General features: G+C 42.3%; 1 protein-coding gene across 2 annotated transcripts in view; it reads left to right on the top strand.

Moving 5' to 3' along the window:
• Positions 1 to 8,152: 8,152 nt before the first annotated feature.
• LOC126178310 (probable cytochrome P450 304a1) overlaps positions 8,153 to 21,735 on the top strand; it is a 157,261-nt gene continuing 143,678 nt past the window's right edge. For both annotated transcript variants that reach the window (XR_007536222.1, XM_049924522.1), the window contains exon 1: positions 8,153 to 8,272. Coding sequence is in view for 1 of the 2 variants with exons in the window: in XM_049924522.1 (XP_049780479.1) it covers positions 8,176 to 8,272 (97 nt within the window). In the remaining variant the exon portion in view is untranslated. The remainder of the gene's footprint in view (positions 8,273 to 21,735) is intronic.

Raw genomic sequence — 21,735 nt, 5'->3', positions numbered from 1 at the left:
TTGACGACGTAAGATGTCTTTGTATTTGTTTGTTAATTCCTGATACTGTTCTTCTTGTGTAACTATGAGTTGTGCCTGACTGGTAATCAAGTGACTCTGCTTTGTTTCCAAACTCTGGAATTTTTCAGTAATCTTATCATTTATTTCTTTTAGTTTATTAGATTGCTCCTGAGCCAAATTAAATTGCGCACTCTCCAATACTTGGAATCTACGATTCACGTCGTTTGCAAAATTAGATTGCGATGTTTCCAATGCCTTAATCCCTTGTGTTATGACAGTCAAACTTGACATCAGCTGGGATAACAAATCGGTATTCTCAGCAATTGGCGATTGCACTGGGCTTAATGAGGATTGTACCGACACAATTTTCGGTACAGTCATTTCGTTTTCGCACGCGTCTGTGTCAGAGATAAAATTCATGTTGTTTGTTGGTTGCTGCATATTTCTCTGGACTTCTTTCGACATATGAATGTCGGAACTAGCAACCGTTTGTGTCGACGGCGTGAGCGCATTAATTATTGCTGGTTGCTCAGCCGTAATCGACATATCTCTAACTACGGCGGTATTAAATTCTGTGGCACTAGTTGACGATGCATTCACACTATTTAATTCATTTTGTGGCATTGTGATGCGTGCTTGCTTATTGCCTTTGAACATAGATCTAGTTACCACCATGTAAATGAGCAATTGACAGTTTCTCCTCTAAATAAGTCCTACAAAAGTGACTATTGAACTTTTACACACGCAAAAAAAACGTTAATGTCCTAATGCTGTCAATGTACACTTTACAATGTGACACAAACACAGTACATAGATAACACATAAAATATTGTCTTACTATATCTACTGAAATACAGGAATTCTAGTAAAAGTAATATAGCAACACTATTTATACTTAGAAAATTAATAGCTGAAAGGTAACTAAATGCATAAATGCTCAAGAAAGCTAGTAATTCAAATGTTCTGGCCTTTTAGAAGTTTCTGCTCGGCTGCTGGGACGGCGTACTCGTTCTCTTCACAAGATACTCCCGCACGTTCAGTTAGCATGAAACATACAAAGGACCATAATGTAGTTACTCTATAAAACTAGACATATATACACACAATGAAACATTAATTACTAAATTACTAACATGGTTATATTTCATGTTCACTATGAGTGTTGTATCAGGATCGTGTCCTGTCTAACGGTAGACATTTATAAAGACTCCTATTATTACTAGGCTAATTACTATTTAGCTCTACAGGGCCTTTATACTGAAATGGTTCTCCACACCACCTAGTATTGACTTCTATGTGTGTGAGTAACTGTTTGTTCACTGTTGTGGGTAAATACATACAGCGTACACAGGGCGGTGTGTGAAACTGATAGCGATTACACTCTTCCGCTGTTGTAGATATCTGCTCCAGATGCTGCAGATACCGTGTTGAGCTGAAAGTGGTAACCAAAGTACGGAGAAATATTCTTCGGGGCTCTGTTGCATAGCAATCAGATTGCTTTCAGTTCTGAGAAATGTCCAGTTACTATTGTGGATTTGAATGATCCATGAAGTGACTTCTTTTCCGAAGAAAACATCGAACTATTTCACTAGAACTGAACGCTCCCGTCGGAACTGTTCTCAGCTGTGGGATATTAGTAGATCACAATAGCAGTATATCGCTGGGTGTATAATAAGACGTACCTTCTTGAAATGAACAATATTTTTATTGTTCTATTAACTGATTTCCTTCCATATGCACTTATATTTTACAATATGAATCACAAACTCGCAATGGCGTCGATTTTTACATCACAAGAATGGCTCTCCTCTCCTCAAATTACTCTTAACCAGAACAAAACAAAAAAAACTATATCCTAAGAATAATTATGTGAGCGCTGACCGCCACAGAGTAATAAACAATATCTTTGTCTCTCTCTCGCACTGTCACAGCAAGTTACGCTGCATGATACATCATAATGTCCAGATACACGTGTCCTGTAACGTTTTTTTTTGCAGAAGAAAAAGGGCCGTAAACTCTAAACCGTGAGATTGCACAAAACTCGTTAACTTTTGGTGAATTGCGAATTTGCTGCACGAATGCGTGAGGATTCTCTACCGCCCAGATTCGCACATTGTGTCTGTTCACTTCACCATTAAGAGAAAATGTTGCTTCATCACTGAAAACAAGTTTCGCACTGAACGCATCCTCTTCCATGAGCTGTTGCAACCGCGCCGAAAATTCAAAGCGTTTGACTTTTTCATCGGGTGTCAGGGCTTGTAGCAATTGTAAACGGTAAGGCTTCTGCTTTAGCCTTTTCCGTAAGATTTTCCAAACCGTCGGCTGCGGTACGTTTAGCTCCCTGCTTGCTTTATTCGTCGAAACGCGTGAAACTTGCCCGCACGCGTTCAACCGTTTCTTCGCTCACTGCAGGCCGACCCGTTGATTTCCCCTTACAGAGGCATCCAGAAGCTTTAAACTGCGCATACCATCGCCGAATGGAGTTAGCAGTTGGTGGATATTTGTTGAACTTCGTCCTGAAGTGTCGTTGGACTGTTATGACTGACTGATGTGAGTGCATTTCAAGCACGACATACGCTTTCTCGGCTCCTGTCGCCATTTTGTCTCACTGCGCTCTCGAGCGCTCTGGCGGCAGAAACCTGAAGTGCGGCTTCAGCCGAACAAAACTTTATGAGTTTTTCTACGTATCTGTAGTGTGTCGTGACTGTAGTGCGTCGTGAGTGTCGATGAATGGAGCTACAGTGAATTTATGAAATCGCTTCAATCATTTGTAATAGCCCTGTACTGTACCCGTTCCACACTGGAGTCAGTATCAAGCAGCACCTGAAGAACACTGCGAGTCAAACAGTTGAAATATCGTGCAGGAATATCGTTCAAACAAGGGCAGCACGTTTTGTATTATCGCGAAATATGGGACAGAGTGTCAATGAAATGATACAGGATTTGGGCTGGACGTCATTAAAAGAAAGGCGTTTTTCGTTGCGACGGAATCTTCTCACGAAATTCCAATCACCAGCTTTCTCCTCCGAATGCGAAAATATTTTGTTGACACCGACCTGCATAGGGCGAAATGATCACCATGATAAAATAAGGGAAATCAGAGCTTTCCGCGAGTTATACGAGATTGGAATAATAGAGAATTGTGAAGTTGATTCGATGAACCCTCTGCCAGGCACTTAAATGTGATTTGCAGAGTATTCATGTAGATCTAGATGTAAATGTAGAAACACGCGATTAACCGGCAGAAACCCGATTATTCAACATGACAAGTGCATTTGTTTCTTTTTTGCTAATTAAAATTAAAGGTATACGACAGACTTGATCATCCTTATTTCTTACGTTCAAGGTGGCTGTAATTCCATGGCTGACATATCCCTGATGATGATAAATTTTACAGTTTCATAATAAATTTAAATGGGAGGAGCATGTCACGACTGTTGAAGTGCCTAAACAAATCTCTATTCACTATGCGATTGTTGTCACACACAGGTGATTTCATTCCATAATGTCATACGGGAGTATTTTCTGCGGTAACTCATCAAGCCAAGCTAAAGTTTTCCGAGCCCAAGAATGTGAAATACGTATCATTTGTGGTGTGAGAGGGCTGTTTAAGGACTTGGGGATATCAACTACTGCTTCTAAATATATTTATTTCTTAATGAAATTTGTCATTAAAATACAGGGTGTATCAAAAAGAATCATCCGATTTTTAAAAAATCATAACTAATATAATATTTGAAATATGTGCGTGAGCAACGTACTGTTGGAAAGAGCAAACTCTCGACTTTTGGATGGTTCCCGCTAGGTAGCAGCAGTGTGCGCCCACTTCAGTTCTAGTAAAAATGGTTCAAATGGCTCTGAGCACTATGGGACTTCACTTCTGAGGTCATCAGTCCCCTAGAACTTAGAACTACTTAAACCTGACTAACCTAAGGACATCACACACATCCATGCCCGAGGCAGAATTCGAACCTGTGACCGTAGCGGTCGCGCGCTTCCGGACTGAAGCGCCTAGAACCGCTCGGCTACAACGGCCGGCTGTAAAAATGGTGTCGGGACAATAGAAAGCGTTTTGTGTTCTACGTTTTGCTCAGTGCAGGTCAGTAATAACTGTTTTGCGTGACTTTTGTACTAGGTACGGTGTGGATCTTCCTATTGCACAGAGCATTAGACGATGGCATGAAGAATTCTGAGAAACAGGTTGTTTGGTTATAGGCAAATCGTCGTGCCTTTCCCGAGTGTCTCATACAGACGTCTAAAGCATCCGCCATAGTTTCACAAAAAGCCCGCAGCAATTCGTTAGACGTGAAGCTCAACAGCAATGTCCGTCTGGCGTGTGTTGCGTCAACGTTTACACATGAAACTATACAAATTCAGCTACCGCAAGCTCTTCGTGAAGGTGATACGACACCGTGTGAAATTCTGTATTTCGTTCTTGGCAAGACGGAAGATGGCATTTTTCTTCTACGCTTAGTGTTTAGTGACAAGGCAACATTCCATTTAAATGGAAAGATGAACAATCATAAATTGAGAATATGGGGTACGGAACAACCACATGAAGTTGTACACTATGAGAGGGACTCACCAAAATTTAATGTGTTTTGTGCAGTTTTACGGGAAAAGGTATATGGTTCATTTTTCTTTTTCGAGGACCTGTTACAGGAAGCAAATATCTCGATATGCATGAGAACTTTCTTTTCCCACAGATTTACCAACAGGATGGGGCATCGCCACAATGGCATCTGGAGATGCGGAAATTTTTAAATCAAATGGTTACTGAACGATGGATCGGTCTCACTGGACAAGATGATTCAGCCTTACATTAATGGCCAACAAGGTCACCGGACCTGACTGTCTGTGATTATTTCTTGTGGAGGTTTATAAAAGACTCTGTTTACGTCCCTCCGTTACCAATAACAATGACTGAAGTGAGACATCGCATAACAGCATTTGTGGAAGCTGTAACAAATGACACTCGCTGCAGTGTGGAAACAATTTGAATACCGCGTTGACATATGCCGTGCATCTCAAGGAGGGGATATTGAACACCTATGAAAAGGTATGGAAAAAAAACTTTTTGAGTTTCCCATTCATCAAAAAACAAAATTCTTTGTATACAGGGTGATGCACAAAGATATGTAAGTATTTTAATATGTTATTCTACAAGTAAAACTAAAGGAAAAAGTTCATATAAACATAGGCCCGCAAAGAACTTAATAACAGTAACTACAACAGTTACTACGTGGTTACACTTAAATGCACTGTTGTTACTATGTTCTTTCACTGAACAGTACAGAAAACTAACTCGTTTCAAGGTTAGGAAAACACTGATAGAACTCACTAACGGTTGCCAACAATGATATAAACGTTTCTACATTCTTAATGGAAAGTAAACACATTTACTTGTACAATAATTCTTGCTTCTCTGGACGTACTAGAAAACTACTGCAGAACTTGGATTTCTGATCGAGCGGCTGCTCATAAGCCACACATCACACCGATAAATGCCAAACGACCCATCGTTTGGTGTAAGGTGCGTAAACATTGGACGATTGAACAGCGGAAAAACGTTGTGTGGAGTGACGAATCACGGTACACAATGTGACGATCCGATGGCAGGGTGCGGGTATGGCGAATGCCCGGTGAACGTCATCTGCCAGCGTGTATAGAGCCAACAGTAAAATTCGGAGGTGGTTGTTTTCATGTGATCGTGTTTATGAGAGGGGGCTTGCACCCCCTGTTGTTTTGCGTGGCACTATCACAGCACATTGATGTTTTAAGCACCTTCTTGCTTCTCACTGTTGAAGAGCAATTCGGAGACGGTGATTGAATCTTTCAACACGAGCGAGCACCTGTTCATAATTGCGGCGTGTGGCGGAGTGGTTAAACGACAATAACATCCCTGAAATGGACTGGTCTGCACATAGTTCTGACTTGAATCCTACAGAACACCTCTGAGATGTTTTGGAACGCCGACTTCGTGCCAGGCCTCACCGGCCGACATCGATACCTCTCCTCAGTGTATCACTCCGTGATGAACGGGCTGCCATTCCCCAAGAAACCTTCCAGCACCCGATTTAACGTATACCTGCGAGAGTGGAAACTGTCATCAAGGCTGAGGGTGGGCCAACACCATGTTGAATTCCTGCATTACCGATTGAGGGTGCCACGAACTTGTCATTTTCAGCCAGGTGTCCGGACACTTTTGATCACATGGTGTATGTTTATATGAACTTTCTTCTTTAGTTTTACTTGTAGAATAACATATTAAAATATTTCCATATCTTCGTGAATCACCCTATATGTTTATTAGTTTCAGAAATATAGAAGTGCAAAATAGGATGACCTTTTTTTTCCAATACCAACAGCTCAGTTATTGAATCAATACCAGAAATAAGAATAGCTTCCGCAAAGATTTCAAGTCTCCTACTTCTGTTCAGAAAGGTGTCCACTATTCAGCAACACACATTTTCAATAACATTGCAGAATCGATAAAAAGTTTAACTAATTATAGAGTTCGGTTCGAGAAGAGTCTAAAGGATTTATTGGTGGCCAACTCCTACTCCGTTGATGAATTTCTTAGCAGAACTGATTGATGTGTGTATGTTATTAATAGTATCACATAATGGGAATATTGCGTGCAATCTGACTTCTGTACAAATTTTGTGCAGAAATGTGATCATTGTAAATAAGTACTATAAAACTGTTTTTATTTTACTTTTTTATCTGATGATGTGTGGCTACAATAGCTTAAGAATTATCATTTGCAGCGAAGTGTACTAAACGCTTAATATTTGGTGACAAGTTTTATATCCACACTCACAAGAGCAATTTCATTTGGGTTGCGCGGAAGGTACATTAGCATATCTTTTCATATTTTGTAAATATTTATTGTGTATTCTCGTTTTCTGACGTACTCCACGTCCCAGAGGATCTCCTGACTATTGGTCTCCGTAAGTACATTTAATCTAATCTATCTTTGTTTGATCCAGGTACTCAGGGGGTAATGAGAGCGCATATTCTGCCTTATAGTTGGGAGAAGGGAGTGGTGATTTCACCACTGTCATATAGTGCTGTCACCAAACGTGTTCATTTTTGCACCTCGTCATTTGCAATGGTAGATATGACACACTTGGAAGTAACAAACTGTCACGAATATGCAGCATGGATACATTCATGTTCAAATCTGATGCTTATTTGTAGAACTGAGTACGAAATTAAATTAAGCCATTGAAAGACATTTACCGTTCGATTTCAAAGATTGTTAGTAGCTGGAATAGGCAAGAAATCTGCCGGTCCCCCCGTCGGAGGTTCGAGTCCTCCCTCGCGCATGGGTGTGCGCGTCGTCCGTAGCGTAAGTTAGGTTAAGTTAGATTGAGTAGAGTGTAAGCTTAGGGACCGATTACCTCAGCAGTTTGGTCCCATAAGACCTTACCACAAATTTCCGAATTCCAAAAAGTCTGTCGATGGGAACTATAGTAGCCTATGAGTCAAGAAAAGACAGATAATAAAAACAATCACTTTCACAGTTCAGTACTTAATGTCAATTCGTCGGTATATCCTACATTCATATTAATGATATATGTACATCGATATAATTACGAAAAATTTGGATGTTTCTGTTTATCGATATTTTTTGTGCATTCGTTCTGCAATGTGTAAAGTATATGGCAGCAAAGCTGTGAAGCGGACGAATCACAGCGCTTCGCGCCTGATGAAGTTACGCAGTAGACATGGCCTTGAAATGCACATTTCGTGGACAACCACTTAACTGTTGTACTGAGTGAAAACTGTGTGGCGATTATTAGCATTCGTACGCTTGACTTGCTATGGTCGTTTTCTTCCGTTTCCTCCAGTATGGACACTCGTTCACAGGTACAAGCGAATGGTAATGAAATAGCTGAATCGTATGCGAATACTTGTTCGTCTGTGTTCCCCTCCATTTGCTCTGGTGCAAAGAAGGCATAAGGTTCCTTTGATCCAAACACACGACGCGCTATCAGAATGCGTCTTAGTACTCCCAGTTATGAAGAATATCCTATCAGGGAACGCAGCCGCTGTGTTCTTGCTGCTGGTGGGGACAGCTAGAAGTGGTGGAGGGGGAACTCCTTCGGGAGTTCTACAGTGCCTTGGCCTCAGCCAGAACCGCTCGCGCTCCGCCGCTGAACGATCGCTATGGCTCTGGTCGGCATACTGCTGGCAGCCCTGGCCGTGGGCCTGCTGCTGTATCTGCTGTTCGTCACTGTCTCCAGGCCTGACAACTTCCCACCAGGTGGGTACCCGCTACCTGAGTATAAACACAGTCTAACATAACAGTCGATACACTCACTGCTGTAAAAGTTACCGTTTGACAGCTGGAGCGACACTAGCGCTCCAAGCGGCGAGAAAGGAGAACTTCAGATGCGTCGTGAGCATAATATTTGTTTTTCATCCCTTTCCTACGTGATTTACGAAATATTTGAATTATTTTTTGATCTCCAAGAGTTTGTGTAATATCAGAAGACACAGACGTTTCTCAAAATGATTCTAAAGTAAGCGCAAGTAGGGATATAAATCATGAATCCAGTGGCAAGTTACAACACATTCGTGAAGAAACACTTGTGACGCTGGATAGAACTGTAGCTTACCGCGTTGATATCAACGGAATATAAACACATAGAATCAAACATTAGAAGCACAGACATTTCTACATCCCTACTGCATCGCATGTTCCAGATTTCTGGTTGCAGGAAATCAAAACGAACGGTTTCAAAACCAGTGCAAGGAACGGTGGTGGTTCTGCATCTACATCTCAGCCTTCATGACTACTCTGCAATTCACACTTGGGGGTGCATGGAACCGCTTTCAGACGGTTCCCCTGCCGTTCCACTCTCGAATATCACGCAAAAAAAATGAACCCCTAAACGTTTCAGTGCGGGTTATAATTTCTGTTATTTTATCACGATGGTAATTTCTCCCTAAGTAGGTTGGAGTAAGCAAAATGCTGAGGAGAAAGTTAGTGATCGTAATTTCGTGGAAAGATCTCGCCGCAACAAAAAAAACTCCTTTTCAGTTATCGTCACTCCGACTCGCTAATCTTATCCATGACACTCTCTCATCAATTTTGTGACAAATGCCTGGCGTAGAAATATGAAACCGTAATTTGGTTGCAAAAATTACACGTTTTTTGTTTGAAATTGATAAACAATATTTTATTCAAAATAGTCTCCATTGCTGTTTATACATATCTCCGGCAGGCTATGAATGACACGCAAAAAAAAAAAAAAAAAAAAATCTTTTGAAGCGAATCAGTTAGCGAGCGTATATCGAAACGCGTCGCTCTTCGTTGGATATTCTCTATCTCTTCTATCCTACCTTATAGGGATCCCAGATAGATGAAAACATCTCAAGAATCGGGCGAACAAGCGTCTTATAAGCCACTTCTTTCGTGGATGAGTTACATTTCCTTAAGATTTTTGCGATGAATCTGAGTCTTGTGTCTGCTTTTCCCACTATCTGTTTTATATGACCATTCCACTTAAGGTCGCTCTGGATAATTACGCCTCGATATTTTACGGCAGACGCTGTCTCCAGCTGTTTGTCATCAACACTGTAGCTGTACAATAGTGGATTTCTTTTCCTATGTAAGCGCAGGGTCCACTGCCAGAGTCTGCACCATTCATCAATTCTCTGCAGGTCATTCTGCAAACTCTTACTATCTTCTGGCGTTGCTACTTTGATATAAACAACTGCATTATCTGCGAATAGCCTTAAAGAGCATCCGACGCCTTCTGCTAGACCATTTATACATTGTGAACAGCGACGGTCCTATCACATTTATCTGTGGTACTCCGGATATTACCTTTACATCTGTCGATTTAATTCCGTTAAGAGGCAAGTGTTGAGTTCTGTCTACAAGAAAGTCTTGAATCCAATCTCAGGTTTGCTCCGATACTCCGGAAGCTCGTATTTTTTTCATTAATCGGCAATGCGGGACGGTGCCAAATTCCTTACTGAAATCAAGGAACACGGCATTAACCTGAGCGGCGTTGTCCACTGCGCTGTGGACCTCATGGAAGAACAGAGCAAGCTGAGTTTCTCAGGATCTCTTTTCGCGGAATCCATGTTGATTTTTATAGAGGAGATGTTCATTTTCCAAGAACGTCATAATTATTGAGCATAAAACATGTTCCATAATCTACAACAGATCGACGTCAACGATATAGGTCTATAATTGTGTGGATCTGTCTTACGGCCTTTCTTAAAACCGGGAATTACCTGCGCTTTCTTCCAGTCGTTAGGTATCTTTCGTTGCTCGAGCAATCTACGATACATCACTGCTAGAAGGGTAGCAAGCTCTTTCGCATGATCTTTATAGAATCTTATAGGTATCTCATCTGGTCCTGAAGCCCTTCCACTACTAAGCGATTGTAGCTGCTTTTCATTTCCGCGATCGATTATCTCAATATCTACCATTTCGACGTTCGCACGACGATTGAAAGGAGGGACAGTGTTACGATCTTCCGCGGTGAAACAGGTTCGGAAGACCGAATTCAGTATTTTGGCCTTCTCTCTGTTATCTTCCGTTTCGGTGCCGGCGTGGTCGCTGAGAGAATGAATAGATGATTTTGACGCACTTACTGAATTTACATACAACCAAAATCTCTTATGGTTTTTCTCGGGTCGGTTGACAACGTCTTACTTTCAAAATCGTTGAACGCTTCTCTCATTGCTCTCCTTACGCTCATTTTCGCTTCGCTATGCCTTTGCTTGACAGCTACGTTTTTACTTCTCCTGAATCTGTCAATCAGAAAAGGACTATAGTCAGAAATAAGTAAACAATCAATAATCCTAGCTAAAACCTAGCGGACGATGCAGGCAATAGGAATCTACAATCCCGCTGTATTTCTGTCCTCATAAACCAGAGTTACACGTCAATCAAGTCTTCTACAGCAATATTATCTGATCAAAAGTATCCACACACCTACTCCTTTATGACGGTTTGAACTCTGCTGGGGTCACTTTAAATTAGGTGTCTGAATGTATGTGGAGGAATAGCTGGGCCATTCTCCCTTAAGAGCCGAAACCAGAGAAGGTAGCGGTGTTGGACGCTGGGGTGTGCTGCGAAGTAAGTGTTCTAAATCATCCCGAAGGCGTTCTGTTAGGTTCAGTTTTGGAATCCATTTCAGGCATATTATTGTCCAACAGTTACTATCTCCGAAGTGTTCCTTTACTGTATGCAGCACATATTGCTGTAAAATGTGTTCAGATCATTCTGCGTTTAGCGTCTTTTTTTTAAGCCCAGTAAGGGGAGCACATCCTAATTGCGGAAACACACCCCCATACAGTAACATCAGCTTCCCTGTACTTCACTATTGACACTGCGCTTCATAGCAGGTCACGTTCTCCAGGCATTCGCCAAACGCAAACACTTCAATCAGATTGCCACACGGTATAACGCGATTCATCACTCCAAATAACTAATTTCCAGTCATCCAATGACCCCTAGCATTGAGTACATAAAAGTGTCTTACGAGCAGCAGCTCGACCATCGTGCCCCAGTCGTTTTGTTGGCTGGACTGCTGGTAGCCCTTTGCAACTCACGAGTGATTCATTCCACTGATTTCATGTGATTTTTTTTCAACCGTTCTCCGCGTTGCTTGATGGTCCCTGTTTGTCAGTAGGCCTACATGTGGACTGCCTGGTCTTTTTTAGCTGGGGTTGTTCGTTCGCGTTTTCACTTCGCAAACACATTATCAGCAGTCAACATGGACTAATTTAGAAGTGTTAAAATGCCCCTGATGGATTTGTTACTCATGTGACATGCAGTGTCTAGTCCACGTTTGAAGGCACTTGCCTCTCTTGACCGACCCATTCTGGTGTTGCTGCATGTCTGATGACAACACAATACTCCTCGCCTCCTTAAATACTGGCGGCAGTTGCGTAACAAAGGTTTGACGCCATGGATTTTCTCCGTCTTCGATAACCAGCACGCTACATAACACTCTGTGTTAAAGCAGGAGAATAGCAGCGCTAAAACCGTTCAATTTTCTGTCCTGTTTTAGTATAATCATAATAATAATCGCAGCTGAACCATCTTTTGGTCTCAGTGTCTCTAGGAAAAGAACTCTGAGGCTTGTACCAACCTCTATTTAGTCCGCGGCTCGTGGTCTATTGGTGCCGGCACGGTAGCTCAGCTTGTTCGGTCAGAGGGTTTAGTTACCCTCAGCAATAAAAACAACTGAGTGAATGGACCAACGATGAATGTCAACAAGCTTCATGGGACGTCCGCCCCGAACAAATACAACGATCAATAACGGACAAAAATGAGATTTTAAAAAAAGTGGCTACCGTTGCTATCTCTGTATCATGGGATCCCGAGTTAGATTCCTGGCCAGCTTGGGTATTTTCTCTGCCCGGGGACTGGGTGTTTATGTTGTCCTCATCATTCCATCATCACTCGTGAAAGTGGCTAGATTGGACTGTGTACAGGTTGGGAATTTGTACAGGCGCTGGTGACTGTGCAGTTGAGCGCCCCACAAAGGAAACATCACCATCACTCTCTGTTGATAAAATGTAGTTTTGTTTCTTCAGTCAGTTTACCTTGAAATAATCCTCTATCAGTGCTGGAAGGTAGATTTTACTGATTATCTAGAAGTTGGGAAGAACAAAAACAATCTGTTCGTGGTGAACTGGCGTCTGTTGCTGGTGCTCCGTTTTCAAATTGTGCATCACCAGACTTTACGCCCGATTCACTTTCGCAGCTGGTTGCGCGTCCTCTATGAATTTTCAAACTGTCAGACTCCCACGTTTCGTTTTTTTTCAGCTGTATTTCTTCCAGTTCCAACTTTTAAATCCTCAATCTCCAGTTTAACTTGCATTACTAATTTTAGTACATATCCGTTCTGGGCGTGTAGGTTGGTAGGTTGGTTCGGTGAAGGAGACCAGACAGCGAGGTCATCGGTCTCATCGGATTAGGGAAGGACGGGGAAGGAAGTCGGCCGTGCCCTTTGAAAGGAACCATCCCGGCATTTGCCTGGAGCGATTTAGGGAAATCACGGAAAACCTAAATCAGGATGGCCGGACGCGGGATTGAACCGTTGTCCTCCCGAATGCGAGTCCAGTGTCTAACCACTGCGCCACCTCGCTCGGTCTGGGCGTGTAGGTGATTTGTGGAATATTACATCTGTCGTCATTCTTTTCAACTTTTTGTCTCGAGAGGCATTTAACTTTCTCTTTTGAGCCGCACTAAACGGGACCTATTTCTAAACATTGTGGTTTTATCTTAATGCAAGCGTTTAATAGCAGTTCATATAAGAAAAACCACAATTGCGTTTTCCGTTAACGCAAATACAGCTTAGCTGAAGTCGAAGTAAAATGCATTACGCATATAACTTGTGTACACAACTGTGGTGACCGAGTCACTTTCTATTAACAGTTTACTTGCACTGTAACACTGCGTCCGTCACAAACACAACAAAAAACTTAAGAGACAGCTTTTACTTGTCAACGCCAATGGAAGAAATAAACAATGACGAAGGTAGCGAATTCCACAGCGTTACCCGGCGACTGCTTGTGAAGAAAAATAGCGCTGGTGGAATCTCCACTGCGCGGAGTGGTGACCAGCAGATGCTGTACCATTTTTGTTAACAAGAAAGGGTCCGAAACGTTTGCTGGTACACTTCTGTTCGCTTCTCCATAATGAGCATCCACGGCGAAGTTGATTATAAGAAGATATTTTTAAATAAATCGTTAAAGTCAGTTAGCCCCCACCCCAAAATACGAGGCTCCCTTAGTACAATGCCCTCCATCCTCTCCCCCCCCCCCTCACCGCTCCCGTGCGGGGTCTGCGGGGCCGTTAGTTACGCCTCTGAGTGGCGGGTCAGCCTCTCGTGACATCTAGTGGTCAGTACCGCTTTGCATAGGGTTGTCTGGATACTTTTAAACACACAGCGTTCATACATCCTCTGCTAAGAACTCTACCCTGCGTAGTGGAGATTACTTCATATGCGTCCATTGCCAGCGGTTGTAGGCGCTTCAGTCTGGAACCGCGCGACCGCTACGGTCGTAGGTTCGAATCCTGCCTCAGGCATGGATGTGTGTGATGTCCTTAGGTTAGTTAGGTTTAAGTAGTTCACAGGTTCTAGGGGACCGATGTTAAGTCGCATAGTGCTCAGAGCCATTTGAACCAATTTTTTTTTTTTTTGTCCATTGCCATTCGCTTGATCAGCAAATGGAAAAAGTGCCTAAACGCCTCTGTACGCCTCCTAACACCTCTTATTCTCATCAGCCCTGAGCGAGGTACTTGGCAATCTATGTTGTCACACTTTTTCGAATATCGATATTGTACACTTATCCAACGCGTTTTGGTGAGAACAAATTCGCTTTTGGTTCCAAACATTTCCATTTATTTTCCCCAAGCATTTCCGTTAGACTTCCGTACGGGCTATGCCATGGCGGTATAATAAGGGGAGTTGATGCTGCAGACTTACACTGTACGTTGCTTTGATACCGGCGCCACCGTGTTAGTAGCCCCTAAACGGTGGCAAACTAATGTTTACAGTTGCTTCTTGTTGTTAATTTCTGTAGTGTCCTTGCAACAGTTATTTTAAATAGTGAATATTATACTGCTTTCGTGAATAACTCTGTGTCAGGGAGCCATTTCCAGACTTTTTCAGGTCTTAGAGGCATATTTAATCCAGTAATTCGACGCATTTGGCCTCGGTAACGTAAATTCCGTTTTGGTACCGGTTACACGTTTCGAATAACTAAGAGGGGAAGTATGTGACGTGAAAATGTTGCTTTCGCAATCCAGCATTTTCCTTAATACGGAATGAGGAAATTGATGTCCCGTCTATATCCACTTCCCGAAAATGTTGAGAACGTAATATTTTGCTATGTATGGACGGTTTGCAGTATTTCTTTCCCACAGCGTTCAGCCAGGGCGCTCTTCGAGTTGAATAGCAGGAAATCTTAATTTCAGAAATAAAATCACTACAGCAAAAGCAACGAGCGCAACTAATACTCATGTACATAAAAGAAAATATCGTTTGAATGAGTCCACTTACGAATGAAACGTGATTCTTCTTCTTCTTGTGCTAGCGCCTTGTCCCGCGGTTTCGCAGGGTCAGCATGGTGAGAACGGATTTGGCAACGTTAATTTTAAAGGGTGGCCAGATGTCCTTCCTTCCACCACCCCGTATCCCCCAAGATGGAATTAGTGTACCCCAGCTGTCTGTATGTAGTGTAATCTATGGAATAGAGCGAACGTGTTCAGATGACTGTGAGTCGTGTAACTGATGCAGAACGTGAGGACAAGTCCGGTATTTACCTAGTGGGATGTAGAAAACCGCCTAAAAGCCACATCCAGGCTGGCCAGCACACTGGCCGACGTCCGTATTCCGCTGGGCGGATTCAATCCGGGACCGGCGCGCCTAACCGAGTCCAGGAGGCAGCGCATTAGCGCTCTCGCCTAACCTGTCGGGTACGAATGAAACGTGATTCCTTAACATTAATCAGAACGTCCAGTGCACCTGTAAAAGATGCAAGCTGTCATTGTTTTTATCAAAACACTCCAGCCATGAGTTAATGTCTACCCATACTAACATGACAGTCGCCATCTTCAAGTATCTGACGTCCTGACAACTCCCTTCATTATACCAGGTGGATAAAGGTAATTAAAGCGCGGCTACTCACGTAGGTCTAGTGTGGGCTGTAATTATCCTATGGCAGCGAAATTTGGTGTATATGCTAACGTGTTAATGCTGAACCGACTACGCCGGAAAAACTTAGTTCCAATTTTGGCCACCAGGTAAAAATTTGGCGCTCTACAGCATCTTGTCGAGGACTCCAATACTCACATTAAAAACTTGAGCAAGCGGCGGTCAACAATAAAACCACGTTGTGCCTTTCTCACTTGTTTGACCTTTTCTGGCCAAGTCCCGTTCCTAATATTTCTATACCTCTTCTTGCATTCACAGCCCCACATTTGCACTTGGTGCCCAAAACTGGAACTGATTTTTTCCAGCGTAAATTGGTTCCACATTAATAACGCATTAGAATGTCTACCAGGTTTCACTGCCATATGGTAATTACAGCCCACAGAGGAACTCCGTGAGTAGCTGCGCATTAATTATAGGCGCTCAGTACCCCCATGGGCTATTCCGATCGGCTACAATCCTAGCAGTGCGTCTCTGAATTCAATCTGTCTGTTGTCATGGCTAGTCGATAAGGATCTAAACTCTGGAACAATACCCTAGAAATGTTCACACTAATGCACTGTATGTGACTGCGTTCACAGACCCACCAAACTTTTCGAGTATCTTCCAACAAATCTAAGTCTTCCATTCGCCTTCCCTAATACTGATTTTACATGATCTTCCCATTCCGTATAGCTACGTGACGCGTTCGCGATCTTCACCACTAACCTTATAATCACACGCTATAGGGTTCTTTCGCTTTGTTATGGATATTACCTTGCATATATGCACATTTAACGTGAACTGTCATTCCTTACACCAAATGGAAATCTTATCCAAGTCTCTCCGCACTTCCTTAACACTGTCCGACGACGATGCTTTCCTGCACACAACATCATCCCAACGACCAATCTTATAGTGCTGCTGATCTTATCCCATACATTGTCTACGTAAGGTAGTTGTGTCAATTAAGGTTCTGCATTAGAGAAAGTCAATTTACTTCTTTATTATGTGAATAAATGGGAAATTAAAGATTTCATAACATTGCATGGTGTGCTGTAAACAATTAACAGCTAGTCATCAACTCGGTCGTCTTACAACCATGTGTCCTAGATAAGGCCCTCACTCAATGCACTGCCCAACAATGGATATGTTTTGGGCTCCAAAATTGCTTATTCTCATGTTTTCCCGTCTGCCGAATTCAAAAATCACGATAAAAATGACAGATTAGCTCTTGATTTGGAGATACAAAGACGCCCATTTTTCCTTGTCTACATTTTTAGTTAGGGGGTAATTATCTTTTTCGAGGTGTCACAGCTGTTGAAGGATTCCAGCTGTTTGTATGTTATAAACACTATTACTGTTTCTGTGACCGTGTGTTTCTTGTTATTTGTGTTGTAACTGGCGTAGAGTTACCTTTTTCGACGGCTTTTGAAGTATAACTGCGTCGAATCAAAACGCCACGAGAATGTGCAAATTCAGTGCTAATTTTTGTTAAATTTGAAGTAAAATAACATTTTCGTCACAGAAACGCAATATGACTCCTCTTGTGAAGACTGTCTATCAGCATTATTTTGGTATGAAGGTAGGGGACCGGTATAAGTCATGTGCTCCGTATATACGTTGCAACTCTTTTTCAGTTATATCAAGAGAATGGCTGAGAAATTAAAAAAAAAAAGTCTATGGCTTTTGGTGTTCCTAAGGTTTGGCGGGAAGCCACAAATCACAAAAATAATTATTTCTTTTCGAGTCCACGTATTAAGGTAAGATTGTGAATGAAATCCCTCCTGCCATTCAACCTACGCCACTATTCAGGTAGTTTACCAGTTCCTACTCCCGTCACAGCTTCAAGTGGAAGATAAAGGCAGTACGAAAGAAAAAGAACCCTTGTAAGCCATCTAGATCCCGTGAGTCTGATTTTGACGAAAAAAGTGATAAACCTCACATACTAAGTCAAGTGTAATTGAGCAATCTCATTCGAGACCTTGATTTGTCGAAGGAGAAGGCAGAACTTCTGGGGTAAAGACGTCATGACAAAGTCTCACAGTAGAGACATCGTCATAGAGATCCGATTCCTTTTCCTTCCGAAGGAAAAGAATCTTTTTGCTTCCTGCGAAGTTAATAGCTCGATGAAAATCCTTGAATTTGAATCATTATGTAACTGATTGAAGGCTTTTCATAGACCTCTCCAGCTTAATTTGAAAGCTGTATTACTTCACAACGGATAATCTGTGTGTAATGTTCCGGAACTCACAAGAGGTAAGCCAAAAGACAACTATCTCATAAAGCCACCATATAATTAACTTTAGACCCAACCAAATGCCAAGTACTCTTCCATCAATTTGGAACACTTCAAATGTATTTATCATTAAAAAAGGTGAAAGGGGCTTTCGATGTTGCTGGAACACGCAATCAAAACTATCGTTTTTTCTCAATCTATTACAATAAAACATTTCAACTTACTGTGTATCAAAGAAACTAGAGGCTGCTAAAAAAATTTTCTTTGTCATATTCGTTTTTCTAAAACGAAGTTAGTAAGAATTTGCTCATGAACTGAAGCAAAAATTTAAAAATCTGTTGAGCAGTGTTATTAGAGAAATAGAAAATAGAACACAGCATCAGATTAAATATAGTTACATTGTTGTAAAAAAATAACCTAATTGCAAATGACTCTAGTATAAAAGTAAAAGCACTCATGGACTGAAAAAAATATGACATTTATAAACAGAAAAATTTAAGGAAACAAAACAAGTGTAAAATGAAGCAAGAAAAATCCATTTAAGCCAGTAGTGAAATGTTCGTTTTTCAAATTTTCTGTTTCGTTACTGTGACTGCGGGAATTTTGTTGAAAGATTCTAAATTGCAGTTGCATCTAACGCTCTTCCTAAAACCTCCTGTGACAAATGTCCTTTCGTTTGGATTTGTTATAATTTTTCATGATTTGTTTCTGAAAGGAGGAACGAATTGTCATTAATTTAGGCTTATTTACTTTACCAAAACAAATCAAAATCGTCACTTCCACTCTTCATAATAACCTCTCCGTCAGAAGAATGTTCACAGGTTTCAACTCTCACATAAACCACAAAAAATTACGACAGAGGACAGTATGTTGTGCTTCTCAGTAAAGAAAACAAGTTACTGTTATTGTTACAACCAATGAATGAAGCAAGAGATACCTTGGCCTTATTAGAGACCTCCTACTTTTCCTTGTTCAGTTATTGACTACTTCCACAACACTAATAATTTCGCAAAGTTAATCACAATGATATCTGAAAAAGTCTCACTGCCCGAAGCTGGTCAAAAGTAGCACTTAATAGCAACAACACGAATCACAGCTGAAACTCATTACTAGCGCCGTAGCGTGATTACTAGCAGAAGGTTTAACAAGTGCTACCACCGTCCAGATCTTGCTTATACATTCAGTTGTGAGCAGTGCGCCGGTTTTACCGGGCCTCATATGACATATCTACCTTGCATTGGGAACATTCCTATTGCACTTCCTTCCGTAGGGTAGAGGGCGTACAAAAATGGTTCAAATGGCTCTGAGCACTATGGGACTTAACATCTGAGGTCATCAGTCCCCTAGAACTTAGAACTACTTAAACCTAACTAACCTAAAGACATCACACACATCCATGCCCGAGGCAGGATTCGAACCTGCGACCGTAGCGGTCACGCGGTTCCAAACTGAAGCGCTTAGAACCGCACGGCCACACTGGCCGGCAGAGGGCATACACATTTCTAGTAATTACAAACTCAGATTTTTAAATATATTATGCAATTTTATGAACTGCTGCGTTTCCATGGTCTGGAATAACCGTGATTTCTGTTTTTGCTAAAATAATGTTTATTTCCTAACAGAAAGGCCGTTATTGGTTTCCGAGAAACACCGGTTTTGTTTTCCGTACCCCAATCATTACAAACGGATCCCATATAGGATCACTTTGTTTCCTCTCTATTAAGATCCTTTTTTCTCAGGAACGGGTAGAGTCATCAAGTTGAAATTCCGTCAATACTAAGGTCCACGGTCCATTGGCCGTTAAAAAATGGAAGCCTGTAAGTCAATGCAATCATAGATTAAGTGAATTTATGTCACACATTTGATACTCGCTAGCTCACTCATCAAAACCTACACTGAAGCGCCAAAGAAACTGGTATAGGCATGCGCATTCAAACACAGATATATATACAGGCAGAATGCGGCGCTGCGATCGGCAACGTCTTTGTAAGACAACAAATGCCTGGCGCAGTTATTAGATAGATTACTGCTGCTACGATGCCAAGATTAGTAAGATTTAAGTGAGTCTAAACGCCGTGCTGTAGTCAGCGCACGAGCGATGGAACACAGCATCTCCGAGGTAGCTATGAGGTGGGGATTTTCCCGTACGACCAGTTCACGAGTGTACCGTGAATGTCATTAATCGGTAAAACATCAAATCTCCGACGTCGCTGCGGCCGGAAAATAATCCTCCAAGAACTGGACCAATGGCGACTCAAGAGAATCGTTCAACGTGACAGAAGTGCAACCCTTCTGTAAACTGCTGCAGAGTTCGATGCTGAGCCATCAACAAGTGTCATCATGCGAAACATTCCACGAAACATAATCGATATGGGCTTTCGGAGCCGTAAGCCCACTCGTGTACCCTTGATGACTGCACGACACAAGGCTTTACGTCTCGCCTGGGCCTGTCAACACCGACATTGGACTATTGATGACTGGAAACACGTTGCCTGGTCCAGCGAGTCGCATTTCAAATTGTATCGAGTGGATGAACGTGTACGGGTATGGAGACAACACCATGAATCCAAGGACTCTGTATGTCAGCAGGGGACTACTCAATCTGGTGGAGGCTCTGTAATGGAGTGGAACATGTGCAGTTGGAGTGATATGGGACTCCTGATACGTCTAGATACGACTCTGACAGGTGACACATACGTAAGCATCCTGTCTGATCACCTGCGTCCATTCACGTCCATTGTACATTCCGACGGACTTGGGAACGTCCAGCAGTACAGTGTGACATTCCATATGCCCAGAACTGCTATAGAGTGGCTCCAGGAACACTCTTCTGAGTTGAAACACTTCCGCTGGCCACCAAAACCCCCGGACATGAACATTATTGATAATATCTGGGATACTTTGCAACGTGCTGTTCAGAAGAGATCTCCACTCCCTCGTACTCTTACGGATTTATGGACACCCTGCAGTATCCATGGTGTCAGTTCCCTCTAGCACTACTTCAGACATTGGTCGAGTCCATGCCAGGAAATGCTGCGGCACTTTTGCGTGCTCGCGGGAGCCCTGCACGTTGTTAGGCAGGTGTACCAGTTTCCTTGGCTCTTCAGTGTACATACATAATGAAATTGGTTCTGAACCCTCGTAGCGCGAGTCCCCCTAGTACTTGTCCGTTTTCTTCTTTTATGTTACCGGTTAAGAGCGTCTCAAACGGCCATCTTCAGATAAATGTGAAGGACGCATAGTCTTCCTGAACAGTACTCTGTCCGGGAGATAATGTGTATATAAGCTAAAACATTGTGTCAAACGCATTGGCCCACATTTCGAATGCAGTCAGCAGCTGTTCTGCATTGCATCCATTCGACAACTCCTCGGTATGTCTCCAGAGGTATGTGGTATCAGATGTCAGCTCACATGTCAAGAAATTCCCGTATATTACGAGCCGGTGATTTGTAGGCGCCGGGTTGGTGACTAATAGCGTCGCAGATGCGTCCCATTGAGTTCAGATTAGGCGAATTTGACGGTCAAGACATCAAAGTAAGTTTATTGTCTTGCTCTTCAAACCACTGTAACTCGATACTGGTATTGTGATACAGATAGTTACCCTGTTGGGAGATGCCAGCACCTTCAGGGAAAGCACGAAGCATGAAGAAATGCAGGTGAACCTCAATAGTGTTCACGTAGTCCACAGCCATCATGGTTCCTTCCATTACTACCGCAGGTCCCATGGAAGCCCAGGTAAATGTGTCATTCTACCCCCATGAGACTGCAACCCTGGTAAGGCGCATCTTTCTAGCAATCGTTCACGTATGTGATGGTGTA

The sequence above is a fragment of the Schistocerca cancellata genome, chromosome 1 (genome assembly GCF_023864275.1).
Source record: "Schistocerca cancellata isolate TAMUIC-IGC-003103 chromosome 1, iqSchCanc2.1, whole genome shotgun sequence".
NCBI lineage: Eukaryota > Metazoa > Arthropoda > Insecta > Orthoptera > Acrididae > Schistocerca > Schistocerca cancellata.
Note: the sequence above shows the minus strand (reverse complement) of the source record. Positions and strands in the feature narration are given on the sequence as shown.